Genomic DNA, 14,459 nt, shown 5'->3' on the forward strand with positions numbered 1-14,459 from the left:
ACTCGTGTCCAAAGATAAAACTGTTGCAATGTGTGTGAGTTCAGGGAAGGCAGCAATTTAGGCTGGCCTTGAAATTAGCAAATTCAACATTTGGGTTGGACTCAGCTAGCCACGTAATCGATTTGCCAATCAATCATTAAACAGACTGCAATAACATAATTCTCATCTATCTCGCTATCTATCACACACACTTAACTACCCACATTATTTGACAGCCCAGTGACGTGTATCGAGTTGTCTGTGACGTCACAACCAATTTTACAGTCGGAGTTTAAGTGAAAAAAGTAACAAAACAGGCAGTGTCTGGTTGGGGGTAGGGAAGAGGCGAGAAAAGACCGACCCAACAATACCGCGTTGAGTTAGCGAGCAAGCCTACAATCATTCGTTTTTCTTAGCTAGATATTATTTTCCGAAGTCCAAAAAAGTTGTCGTGGGGTAGCTAGCTACTTACGAGCAGAAGCGTAAACAGAGAAGGTAAGCAACGTGAGTTCAAACTAGCTAGCTACTGATAGGTCTGGGTGGGTAGCTAACGGACTAGCCAGTAGATATCGCACTAACTTTTAACGATGCTTTGGATCTTTATTTAGCTACAGCATCTATGTTCTGGTACAGCTAAGTTATCGAACATTAACTAGCTAACGTTAGTGTGACTAGATATACGATGTACTATCCTGCCAGTGCTACTAGTTAGTTAGCTAACCCCGTTAGCTACTGTAACTGTATGACCTCGGTCCTTAAACTAGGTTAGTGTCCACTGTCCACTTATCGAAGGACGGCTAGCCTGCACAAAACTTTAACACTTGATGCTAGCTAGCTACCTATCATTTTTTTTTTACATTCCCTGTTTTAAACTTAGATTTCACTATAAAAGGTCAGTAGACGAGTTGGAAAGCTAGTTAACTACATCATCATGTTGATGTCAGCAACTTCTTAGACGTACAGTAGATCACATTTGCTTAACGTTACACTGATAAATGGCAGCTAGTTAAGAGGCCGCTAACGTTACAATATTTTATTGTCAGTGACAATTTGTCACTATGCTTGTTTTTTGTCACTTTTATGGCGGGTGTATACTTTCACATTCCCTGTCCAACCAGCTGTGTTTTTAAAAGGCTGTAAATGATTGACGTTTAATTTGTGAAAGACGATAATATATATGGGCGTGGTTTACTAAACAAACAGCCAATGACAGTGGATTTTGTGTAGTCAGTAGAGTACGTTACGTTGTGGCATCATTCTGCGTATGATGTCGGATGTAATCTGCTGGTGTAGAGACGAAGAAATAGAGGAGTAGAAAGAGAGAGGTGGAATTTGAGACGATTCTTGAGGTTGGTCCAATACAAAGTTACATGATTGTGAAGGACACCCATTTCAGGTTTATTCTCAATCAACGTTATTTGTCTACCTAAATTGCCTGTTACAATGATGCACTTATTTGAACATTACTGTGCACTGTTGAGGCAGGCAATGAAACGATAATACAGGCTAGGCTGGGGATTTTCAACAACCTTTTTCACACAGTTCCGTGTGATTTTAATCGCAATTTACTACACTCACTGCAAGCTACTGTAAGAGCTCCTTACTAGGTTAATTGTTGCTAGTTTATATTGTCTGATTATATGTTTGGGTAATGTTATGTAGTTGATGGCAGCATTTGTTTTCCCAATTAGATATTGTAGCTAATGTGCCTGGGAGTAGGACAAACAAATAGCTTTTATGACGTTGTCGTACAATGCCCTTCACTTTGTTGCATCACAGAGCTAATATTGGACTATTTCGAGTCACAATGGAGGTAACAGACTGGACCCAAACCATGCTTCCTCTGTTGCTGCTAGGTCCATCCTTACTAGTAGAGACCCAGTGTTGCTGTATCTGTAGCAAGACAGGCAAACTCGCAGTAGCTGTTAAGTTAAAATGATAGCTCATTAGCTAAATAAACAAAGCCAATGGCAAATCATATGTAGACTAACACGTGATGTAATGTGAATGTAGGCTAGCCTATGGCTATGGGTTCCTGTGACTTGGATAGTGTTGGGCTATTCAAACAACACTAGTAGGCTATTACCCTAGCCTATAAGAACAGTTATTTAGTTACATTGGTCCCACAAACCACATTATGCCATTGAGATAAATGAAATCAGCTGACAATGACAAGTCCCTGGCCGATACCCTCATGACATCCTTGCTAGTAGAGGAGAGAGCTCTATCCGCAGCAGAGCTCTAGGTGAATGTGTCGGCCTATCTGTGTGAGAGTCAGCATGTAGCCTATAGTCATGTGTGACTGTGTGTCAGTCTCTGTTGAACTGGTTCACTGTGGTTTGAAAACATAGTTACACAACTAGGCCAATGACATAACACTGGCCTAGCCTATGGTGTGATGTGTGCAACAAGACTTCAGCTGGAGTTCATAAATTTGTTTTCCAGATTTCAGCTAAACTGAATGTGTAGGTCTACACAAATGTTTTGGCATTTAGATAGGCCTTATGTCTCTTACCTGTTAGTATGATTAGGGAAGTTGTTCAGGCTAGCCTACATATTGGATTGGATTCCTCACCATGTTCGTTAAAGACACGTTACTGTACTGTGTAACAATGACATGCCAGACATAGTTTCAGCTCCAGGTAGGTCTAATGCTTGTTGTGTTCTCCGACTCATTCACCTCTCATCAGGGCTGGGTCCTAAATGGCACCCTATTCCTTATATAGTGCACTACTTTTGACCAGGGCCCGTAGGGAATAATAATAATAATAATATGCCATTTAGCAGACGCTTTTATCCAAAGCGACTTACAGTCATGCGTGCATAAATTTTTGTGTATGGGTGGTCCCGGGGATCGAACCCACTACCTTGGCGTTACAATGGTGCCGTTGTTTTGGGCTGGAGCATCTCTCATTTGCCTGCAGTAAAGACAGTCCACATTGTTTCTATGTTCAACCTGAGAAAGTAGCCTTCTGTGTGTCAAGTCGCCACGTTTTATTGCTTCCACGTAGCCTACTCAAGCTGTGATCTGATTTCAGTCTATATGCATCGTTGACGTGTGTGTGAGTTTCTCTCTCCCTTATGTGCGTATTGTGTGTTTGTGTGGGATTGTTACTAGTGTAGATTTTAATGGCAGATTACATAACATAATCTAGACTAGAGGAGGCCATCATAAAATCTCACTGTAATTAATCTGGAGATCACCATCAGGCGGAGCCTAGGGGGTCAGGGGGAGAGAAAGGGGGCGATGATTGGTGCAAGGAAGGGCAGCGAGGAGGGACTTTAATTAAAGTGGCAGTAATATTGAGAAGGACAGAATGGAATGGTGCTGATCTTCTGAACCTGAGATCTGAGCCTGTATTTATCAAGCGTCTCTAAGTAGGAGTGTTGATCTAGGATCAGTTTAGCCTTTTAGATCATAATGAATCACATTATTATGGACAGGCAGGATCTGATCCTAGATCAGACGCTTCATAAATACGGGCTCTGGCTATATAACGTTTCAAGTTGTATTAGTCGTATGTACGGGATACACATGGTATACACTGTCCAACTAAATTCTTATTTAGGACCCCTGCATGTCTCTTCCCCCAGTAAGCTATTTCAGATCAAAGGAGAAAAATCACACAGGCACAGCCAAAGTTTTAATCGTGGCACAGGACCTGAGCAAAAAGAGAGCCTATAGGTGGTCTATCTTTTCAGGCTGTAGCAATAGAAAGAGAGTGAATCTCAGCTCACTGTTAGCATGATCTTCATTGAGTTAACCTGCTGTTGTATCGCTAGCTTTCTTTTCACCATGGTAATCTTGGTATTTCAGCCCCTCTGTGAGTGGTTGCTATCCACCCAGATTAAAGACAGTCCCTGAGATTACCACTGGATTATGCTCTCTCTCTGACTTTCAGTCAAATCACTCTGTTTATGTAAAAGATAGAATTAGGCTGGTGAAGTCCATGTCACGATGAAGTCATATGATGTCCTCTCCGTACTACCAAGGAGCCCACTACAATGCTGACGACACTTTGGCGTCACACGTCCACACTCACTAAAGCTTGTTATGCTTTCTGTATAGTTTTCATATGCATTCTCAGGGTAGTGAAGCAGCCCTCCCTATCCTGTCTCCCACAGACAAAATGATAGTGTACTAAACCATACACCAGATGTCCAACCCAGCAAATGCACCATTACATTACTACCAACCCAGCAAATGCACCATTACATTACTACCAACCCAGCAAATGCACCACTACATTACTACTACCCAGATCACTGTTACCATATCCAGGCTTAGGTTAGACTACGTCCCAAATGGCACCCTATTCCCTATATAGTGCACTACTTTTGAGCAGGGTCTAGTATAATGTCATTTGGGATGCATCCTTATGTAGCTTATACCACATTAGCAGTGATTTCATTTATCTGTGGCTTCTTTGATGTTTTGACATAGTAGCCTAACTGTTACGAAGAGCGTAGGCTATCGACATGGCTATGGAGCAGTAGACTGTATCGAATTAGGCCTAATGCTGTTCCCCGCACAGAAAATGAGGCCGTATAGAATGGATTAGGCCCAATTATATAGCCTAGTGCAGGGATCATCAACTAGATTCAGCCACAGGCTGATTCTTTTCTTGAGAGGATGGTCGGGGAGCCAGAACATAATTACAAATAATTTGTAAACTGCAAATTGACCGCAAGAAGCCCAAACATATATAATATTTGACTAAAACAGTCATTTCAAATCTTGCTTAGATTTGTATACGATCACATCTCTCTCTATGTGTGGAAATACTTTGGAAAAGATCTCCAAAATTATTTGGTGGTGTTTTTGCATTCTTTAGTGTCCCCCCAAATAAATTCAACTGTGGGCTGCCAGTTGGGGAACCCTGGCCTAGTGTATAACATAAAAGGTGAGCTGTAATTCAACAACATAAAGTTGTTGGCCTACGCCGAGGCTATATGTTACCTGTAGTTAGTCTCTATGTATAGGTCACTCATATCCAGTTCTACTGGTGACATAAGCAGCCTCATTCCTTACCCCTCTTCTTACCCTCTTCTCTCAAGTCTGTCACTTGTTATACAGGAGAGTGACTGTGAGGCTTAGATTCCTCGTCTGATTTTAATACAGCACATTTGAACTCTGCACATAGACTATATCTTGTTTTGACTGCCTTACAAGGGCAGGCTGGCCCAGAGAGAAGCAGAAGTGAGAGGGACATCATACACACTCAGCAGTCGGTTGGTCAGAGATTAGTGGTAGCTTTTATTATTACTTGTATTATCTGCTTTCAGCAATTCATCTACATAGGAGAGCTATGTGTTAATATCAGATAGCCTAAGTACCAGTGATTACACATTTTCAGCGCTTAGGTCATTGTGTTGCCATAGAATGCTCGGGCATTGTGATGCAACAAACAACTTCTAGAATTTTCTAGGGAATTATGACCAACTTGCTTAGGCTTACACCACGTTGAATGCTACAGCCAGCTGGCTAGAGATTAGAAGAGTAGAATCTTCTGGTCCTGTGTGTCTCATTTGGTAAGAGTATGGCACTAGCAACACCACAGTTGTGTGTTCAATTACCACAAGGATCACATACTTATTCTAAAAATGTACACTCTCACGGTACTAAAACTCACTTTGGATAAAAGTGTCTGCTAAGTGGCATAGCCTAGCCTATAGCCTTTTGCAACAGCACACTTGGCATCTCTCTTTTTTCAAGAAACTACCCTTTGGCTTTCACCAATACCTAAGCATGTTTTAGACCTAGGCAGCGTCCAATCCTGAAACGGCGTGATAGCCATATTGACCTTTGAACTCTCACCTCTTGACCTCAACAGGAGGGACATGGCCCAGGAGACCAACCAGAGCCAGGGGCCGCTGCTCTGCACCACGGGCTGTGGTTTCTACAGCAACCCGCGAAACAATGGCATGTGTTCGATGTGCTACAAGGACTTCCTCCAGAGACAAAACAACAATGGACGAGTCAGTCCACCAGGTGAGTAGGGAGGAAATACCACAGAGCTTTCAAATATCTTATTAATGATAATTGAGTTCATCAATCCAACAAGTCCTCTTAGACGAAAATATTGACACTGACCCATTTGACTTTTGACTGAGTGAGCACGATTGCTGATGTTTGGGACTTACTATTTCACAATGAAGAAGTCAGTTTACAAAAAAAAGGACTTAAGTTTGTTTGAAAGACTAATGATGATGACAGTAACTCCAGACAGTGACTGTAACTTTAGACAATGTCTCATTTGAGTGAGTGACTTTTGGCACAGATTATCCGTTATATTGAGCAGATACTCAATGAAAATAAATGTCTTTAAAAATGGAAGGCAGTCGGGAGGAGGCAAGATCAGATTGGACCATTCTATCCAATGAGAGGGCAGATACAGTGAGGGGAAAAAAGTATTTGATCCCCTGCTGATTTTGTACGTTTGCCCACTGACAAAGAAATGATCAGTCTATAATTTTAATGGTAGGTTTATTTGAACAATGAGAGACAGAATAACAATGAAAAAATCCAGAAAGAAAGCATGTCAAAAATGTTATAAATTGATTTGCATTTTAATGAGGGAAATAAGTATTTGACCCCCTCTCAATCAGAGATTTCTGGCTCCCAGGTGTCTTTTATACAGGTAACGAGCTGAGATTAGGAGCACACACTAAAGGGAGTGCTCCTAATCTCAGTTTGTTACCTGTATAAAAGACACCTGTCCACAGAAGCAATCAATCAATCAGATTCCAAACTCTCCACTATGGCCAAGACCAAAGAGCTCTCCAAGGATGTCAGGGGGAAGATTGTAGACCTACACAAGGCTGGAATGGACTACAAGACCATCGCCAAGCAGCTTGGTGAGAAGGTGACAATAGTTGGTGCGATTATTCGCAAATGGGAGAAACACAAAATAACTGTCAATCTCCCTCGGCCTGGGGCTCCATGCAAGATCTCACCTCGTGGAGTTGCAATGATCATGAGAATGGTGAGGAATCAGCCCAGAACTACACGGGAGGATCTTGTCAATGATCTCAAGGCAGCTGGGACCATAGTCACCAAGAAAACAATTGGTAACACACTACACCGTGAAGGACTGAAATCCTGCAGCGCCCGCAAGGTCCCCCTGCTCAAGAAAGCACATATACAGGGCCGTCTGAGGAGGAGGAGGAATGCTGCCTATGACCCCAAGAACACCACCCCCACCGTCAAACATGGAGGTGGAAACATTATGCTTTGGGGGTGTTTTTCTGCTAAGGGGACAGGGCAACTTCACTGCATCAAAGGGACGATGGACGGGGCCATGTGCCGTCAAATCTTGTGTGAGAACCTCCTTCCCTCAGCCAGGGCATTGGAAAGTGGGTCGTGGATGGGAATTCCAGCATGACAATGACCCAAAACACACGGCCAAGGCAACAAAGGAGTGGCTCAAGAAGAAGCACATTAAGGTCCTGGAGTGGCCTAGCCAGTCTCCAGACCTTAATCCCATAGAAAATCTGTGGAGGGAGCTGAAGGTTCAAGTTGCCAAACGTCAGCCTCGAAACCTTAATGACTTGGAGAAGATCTGCAAAGAGGAGTGGAACAAAATCCCTCCTGAGATGTGTGCAAACCTGGTGGCCAACTACAAGAAACGTCTGACCTCTGTGATTGCCAACAAGGGTTTTTTGCCACCAAGTACTAAGTCATGTTTTGCAGAGCGGTCAAATACTTATTTCCCTCATTAAAATGCAAATCAGTTTATAACATTTTTGACATGTGTTTTTCTGGATTTTTTTGTTGTTATTCTGTCTCTCACTGTTCAAATAAACCTACCATTAAAATTATAGACTGATCATGTCTTTGTCAGTGGGCAAACGTACAAAATCAGCAGGGGATCAAATACTTTTTTCCCTCACTGTACCTGTGTGAACAACAGGCACAACTCCGATATAAAGTTGTTTTTTTTCTCCCAAGTTTCCAGGATGTCCTACTTATATCAGTACACTCGTAACAACCTAAGCATTATAAAACGTATATTCGATCAAATAAGCCATCATATTTTTGGTTAATCAAATTCTACAATCATTGACCTAAATACAAAAACTCCTTGCTTGGTGAGCAAAATAAAAGAGGAAAACAACGCCACCTGCTGGCGAAGACAGATTTTGTGTCTAGTTATCACTCTCTGGCTTTGCCTCTTCCTCTCTGCTTTTGGGCTGCTCTGATTGAAGCGTGTGTTGTCGTTGCAGTGTCGTCCTCGGCGGCGGTTAGCAGCCTGGGAGAGTCCCTCCTAGCCCAGTGCTCAGAGAGCAGTACTGTAGACGTGCCGTCAGCCATGACCCACACAGACACAGCCACTGGGATGAACAGGTACAGTAGGTATACAGCTACTCTTCTCTGAAACACGCTATCGGCATGACCACACCACCACCACCACCACCATGTCAAGCCAGCCATACAACATACAGTATATGATACACAGCCCATGTGGAAATTAATTTAATAAACTAGCCTATGTGAAACGTAGGTACTCCAGATATACATACCCCTTTCTATAAAGACACATTTATGGCAACAAAAAACCCCAGCTAAATGGCGATCCTGCACACGTCTGTATTTTTGCTACGTAACTACGTTGAATCATTTTGCACCACTATTTGTAGTTCTTGCATTGCTTACTACGTAGGGTCAAGGCTAGTATTACAGTGGATTCCCAGGGTTTCATTATTATTTTAAACCTGGGTAATTTATTTCCTGTTACAAAATTAAAAGATGTTGTGTCATTTTAAAAAAGCGTGTCAATCGTTAAGGGGTTTCTCTGAGGAAGGGAAGGTTATTTTTGCACCATGGTCTTCCTGTACCCCATTGGAGTACAGTACAAGGAAGTCTATCATCTCTGGTTCTGTGTCTGAATAGTGTGATGTCATCTCCCTGGACGCTTCTGTCTCTTCTATGAGACAGATTCCACTTGACATGCCATGTCCGTTTCCCCAGCGTGTGCGTTAAGACAGACGAGACCTTCTGTGGTTATCTAATGAGCTCTCTTTGTCTATCTATCTGTACCATACCTAGCCCCGACCAAATCTACAGGGACACTGTTTTCTCAAACCCACAGAAAATATTTGAAATAAAAAAGAATTGTAAAATCACTGTATGTAATTTGAGTACTGCTCAATTCTATATAGTCGTTGCAGTTTTATCGATTTAATACACTTTTTATTGCTTCAACAGCTGCCACTAACTGTACGTCTCTCTGGATAAGATTGTCTGCTAAGTGACTCAAATGTAAATGTCAATGCCAATCATTCTGACTGTGTCTGACAGTGAGGTGAAATGCTTTGTAATATGATTGCCATAGTTGATGACAATGAGTCCCATGTCATTGGATTTTACAGTCTGTTTTCTTCCGTTCGGTGCATTTTCAGAAAAATTCCTGAATGGGATTACATTTGAAATCTTCAAGTGTATCATTTTCATAATACTGTATATAGCTAGTCTTCTAATCAAGACTACCAACTGATGGATCATGCTTTAGGCTAATTGAACACTTTTATTTATGTTTTTCAGTGTTGTATCTAGCCAGTCACTCTTAACGGCAGCACCAGCTACTCATTCAGAAGAGAAGAGTACAGCCACGTCTGAAGAAGACCTGAAAACAGAAGAGATACAGGGTGTGTATTACCAGCGTGTTTCCCACAAACCTTTTCTCATAGGGACGAGTCAATCCTCATTTGAGATCTGCGTGTGTAACTCACATTTCTGTGCAAAAATGTCATTGACATGAATGCACAATTTACACGTTGTGGTCTCATTGACATCAATGCATGGTTTACGTAAAATACTTGAGTTATGCAGGCAAATCTCAAGTTAGGATTCACACAATAGTGCTGTTGCCGTGCTACCCTTTCATGTTCCTGTGAATAGCCTGAGAGGCTGTGAGGTCTCTCTCTCACACACACACACACACACACACTGACCAACGCTGGCTCACTACCATGGAAACCCTTCACCTCATACCCTCTTGCAGTCAATCTCAGTCCGAGGGGTGGTTCTACACACAGACACACATTGTTGTCCCATCTCTGTTTGCTTAGAGATCGGTAGTAGAGAAAGCCCAAAGTTCAGCCTAGGAATTTCAGGAAGGATTTCAGACACAATCCTCTCCTGCTGGATTACAGTTACACTGGTTCTCTAGTGTTTCTGTCTACTGTCTTCTAGAACTGTTACACTGGTTCTCTAGTGTTTCTGTCTACTGTCTTCTAGAACTGTTACACTGGTTCTCTAGTGTTTCTGTCTACTGTCTTCTAGAACAGTTACACTGGTTCTCTAGTGTTTCTGTCTACTGTCTTCTAGAACAGTTACACTGGTTCTCTAGTGTTTCTGTCTACTGTCTTCTAGAACTGTTACACTGGTTCTCTAGTGTTTCTGTCTACTGTCTTCTAGAACTGTTACACTGGTTCTCTAGTGTTTCTGTCTACTGTCTTCTAGAACTGTTACACTGGTTCTCTAGTGTTTCTGTCTACTGTCTTCTAGAACAGTTACACTGGTTCTCTAGTGTTTCTGTCTACTGTCTTCTAGAACTGTTACACTGGTTCTCTAGTGTTTCTGTCTACTGTCTTCTAGAACAGTTACACTGGTTCTCTAGTGTTTCTGTCTACTGTCTTCTAGAACTGTTACACTGGTTCTCTAGTGTTTCTGTCTACTGTCTTCTAGAACTGTTACACTGGTTCTCTAGTGTTTCTGTCTACTGTCTTCTAGAACTGTTACACTGGTTCTCTAGTGTTTCTCTCTACTGTCTTCTAGAACTGTTACACTGGTTCTCTAGTGTTTCTGTCTACTGTCTTCTAGAACAGTTACACTGGTTCTCTAGTGTTTCTGTCTACTGTCTTCTAGAACAGTTACACTGGTTCTCTAGTGTTTCTGTCTACTGTCTTCTAGAACAGTTACACTGGTTCTCTAGTGTTTCTGTCTACTGTCTTCTAGAACAGTTACACTGGTTCTCTAGTGTTTCTGTCTACTGTCTTCTAGAACAGTTACACTGGTTCTCTAGTGTTTCTGTCTACTGTCTTCTAGAACTGTTACACTGGTTCTCTAGTGTTTCTGTCTACTGTCTTCTAGAACTGTTACACTGGTTCTCTAGTGTTTCTGTCTACTGTCTTCTAGAACTGTTACACTGGTTCTCTAGTGTTTCTGTCTACTGTCTTCTAGAACTGTTACACTGGTTCTCTAGTGTTTCTGTCTACTGTCTTCTAGAACTGTTACACTGGTTCTCTAGTGTTTCTGTCTACTGTCTTCTAGAACAGTTACACTGGTTCTCTAGTGTTTCTGTCTACTGTCTTCTAGAACAGTTACACTGGTTCTCTAGTGTTTCTGTCTACTGTCTTCTAGAACAGTTACACTGGTTCTCTAGTGTTTCTGTCTACTGTCTTCTAGAACAGTTACACTGGTTCTCTAGTGTTTCTGTCTACTGTCTTCTAGAACAGTTACAGTACATACACCCAATTCAACATTTGTTAAAGAGGAACATAGTTTTAGAATGGTAGAAAATACCCAAAAGTGTTTTAAGCTTTTAGTTTTGAATGACAAACCAGTTGCTAAAGTGTGTGTCTGTGTGTATGTCTATGTGTGCAGAGCGAGCACCATGTAGAGCAGCTGTAGATAGTGAACAGCAGGAGCCCAGCACAGCAGGTAGCTCAGGGACTCGCCCTGATAGACAGGCCAGTCAGCCAATGAGAAGCCAGGATGGCCAGGACAGGAAGTCAGTCAGTCGCAAGAGGAAGCTAGAGGAGCCAGATGGAGAGAAGGGTCAGTGAGGACAATCGAGACAAATGTCACCCTATTCCCTATGTAGTGCACTATTTCTGACCAAGGCCCATAGTGCTCTGGTCAAAAGTAGTGCACTTTATAGCACTATTTCTGACCATGGCCCACAGGGCTCTAGTCAAAAGTAGTGCACTGCTGTGTGTGCATATAGGGTGCCTTTTGGGACGCACACAGACAGAACAGACGGCTGTCAATGGTTAGGTCATCATGGCTTATAAGCTTTTACAGAGAGGGTTGAGTGAGTTCTAGAGATGGTGAGAGTCTGGACAGCTGCTAGCTGCTTCCCCTACAACAAGGGTGGCCAAAGCCTGGGTCGTATTCATAAGTGCACACCGTAGCAAAACAAGCATTTCTTAGTGGACAAGTTCAGGTACTCCCTCCCTGTTTCGGTCCATTTCCTTCCGTTTGGTTTCTACTGAATCCCAATGGCTACCTTGTCTCCTTTCCTCTACGACCGCTGGTCTTCCATGTCATGGTAGGTGAAAGGGGGTTGTAGAAACCCCATCCAGTACTGTACATAGGTAATGAAGGATAGGTCATGAAGAAAGGAGTACCGTATTTGAGAGTACCGGGACACAGTCCCAATCTTCAGGCACCTTCTAAAAATCGTCCCTTCATACATACCCATTTGGTCAAGACTGTACAACATGGGTTTTGTAAAAAACGTAAAAAGGACACGTATATAAAAATGTTTACTTTGTTAATAGGAGGAAAAAATATCAAGAAACGAACAATAAAGGAACTGGTTAGTATTTTAACACTTAATTCTTACAGTTCAATGTTTACTGTGTGTATACATTTACCCAAAGGCAAGTACGACTGGCATCCTGCAATAACCCAGTCACTTCTGTTCTGTTGTTTTCTGACTTATTTTCACCATTACTGGGAAAGGGCGCTGTATTTGTGCCAGATAAACTAAGCGTTTCTACCCATTATGGTCAAAAGGTGAATAAAAACCAAAGAAAAGCAAATGCGTCGTAAAAATGTCTGCATACTTTTTTCATCCCTTTTTATTTCCTACTGAAAATATGTTAAAAACAGTGGGAACAAGCATAGTAGGCCTAGTCTGTAGCACAGTGAAATGTAGTGCCATCACCTGAAAAGCATGGGTATTGGGGATTCCTATAAAGCTGCAGTAGTATTGATGCGCTGAGAAGGCGATACGGTAAAGTTGTTGTTCTGTGTGATCCCTCCAGTGTCTGTATCGGTATCCGAGGACACGGACCAGGCCTCTGTAGACGGACAGGACAAACCCTTGGACTCAGACAAACCCAAAGCCACCAAGAAGAATCGCTGCTTCTCCTGCCGCAAGAAAGTGGGCCTCACGGGTAAGGTTCTGACACACATTCTCCTGTTGGCTCAGTGCAGTGACTTAGTTGTTGCCCATTTTCTCTGTCTGTGTGTGTGTGTGTGTACTTGATATCCAGGAGACACATTTGGCGATCAGCCATTTTAATTTCTTTTACCTTCAAACTCTGCCTTCTGTGTACCCAGGCTTCGACTGCCGATGCGGCAACGTGTTTTGCAGCATGCACCGGTACTCAGACATTCACAACTGCACCTTCAACTACAAGGCCGACGCAGCGGAGAAGATCAGGAAAGCAAACCCTGTCTGCGTCGGGGAGAAGATCCAAAAAATCTGAAAACGGGATTGCCGCGAATCGGATCTCACCCGAAAGCCTGCGGTTTTAGATGAACCATCGACCACCTTTTCGTTTCTCTCTCTGTTTCCTCTTTGATTTGAAGTTGTTTGTGTGGACAACGCTCCGTTCCTATTGGACCCTTTTAAAATCATGCATGCCAGCTACAAAAAATGTCTTTGGAAATGTATTTTTACTTCCTTTGTAGTTTTAATTATTTTATCCCTTAAATGTTGTGGTTTGTGAAAAATCTGAAGATTTAAACTATGTTACAATATTTAGATTTTGATTAATTACCATACTAATAGGGCTATAATTACTTTGAGATGGGTACTACTGGAAGGGCTGTGCTTTGCTGGTGTCAAAAAGAAAAGAAAAAAAAACATGTTAAAACGCATCAAGGATCTTTCCATTCCTCCTTTTGGACTGTATGTAGCCTGACGACAGAACAGATTTTGTTTTACATTATCAGCGAGAGAGAAGAAACCAGGATTGTGGCATACGTTTGCTCCTTTGCTCCCAGACCTTTTTGTATAATTGAGTCATTTAAAGACTGTGTGTGTGATCTGCTGTGTAAAAGAGTTTATGTTTATCACATGATTATGAATAGCCTGTATGCATGTTGTTGCCGGTTGTGAGTTTATATGATATGAGGATTATATAGTTCATTTATGGGTGCACAGAAGTATGACCTGAATCTATTGTTCTGTATTTATGTTAGTTTATTCACTGTCTAAACTTTGATCTGAATAAAGCTTTAACACATTTTTGAAAATTTGAAACATTGTGCATTTGGTACAATTTTCTCACATAGAAACCAAATGAAGCAAGGTCCAAAAAGTGGTTTTGGATATTAATGAGGACTGTCATATAATGCCTTTACACAGGCAGCCCAATTCTGATATTTTGTTCACTAATTGGTCTTTTGACCTGTCAGATCAGCTCTGAAAAATATCTGACGTGAAAAGATCTGATGTGATTGGTGAAAATACCAATGAGTGGAAAAAAGATCAGAATTGTTCTGCCGGTGTAAACGCAGC

General features: G+C 42.0%; 1 protein-coding gene across 4 annotated transcripts; it reads left to right on the forward strand.

Annotated features, from left to right (window-relative positions):
- The first annotated feature begins 209 nt into the window (after positions 1 to 209).
- LOC311125969 (AN1-type zinc finger protein 6-like) lies at positions 210 to 14,201 on the forward strand. 4 transcript variants are annotated; one of them, XM_084199991.1, is made up of 6 exons: positions 210 to 474; positions 5,814 to 5,971; positions 8,206 to 8,335; positions 9,524 to 9,627; positions 12,976 to 13,107; positions 13,274 to 14,201. In XM_084199991.1, the coding sequence occupies exons 2-6, from the start codon at positions 5,821 to 5,823 to the stop codon at positions 13,420 to 13,422; spliced, it is 666 nt and encodes a 221-aa protein (XP_084056117.1). In that variant the 5' UTR covers positions 210 to 474; positions 5,814 to 5,820; the 3' UTR covers positions 13,423 to 14,201. The 4 variants fall into 4 exon arrangements, with proteins under 4 accessions (XP_084056117.1, XP_084056119.1, XP_084056120.1 ...); XM_084199993.1 differs by having other exon boundaries at positions 8,206 to 8,326; XM_084199994.1 differs by lacking the exon at positions 210 to 474 and adding an exon at positions 1,207 to 1,328 and having other exon boundaries at positions 8,206 to 8,326.
- The last annotated feature ends 258 nt before the right edge of the window (positions 14,202 to 14,459 follow it).

The sequence above is a fragment of the Coregonus lavaretus genome (assembly GCF_964263955.1).
Source record: "Coregonus lavaretus genome assembly, contig: HAP1_SCAFFOLD_631, whole genome shotgun sequence".
Classification (NCBI taxonomy): domain Eukaryota; kingdom Metazoa; phylum Chordata; class Actinopteri; order Salmoniformes; family Salmonidae; genus Coregonus; species Coregonus lavaretus.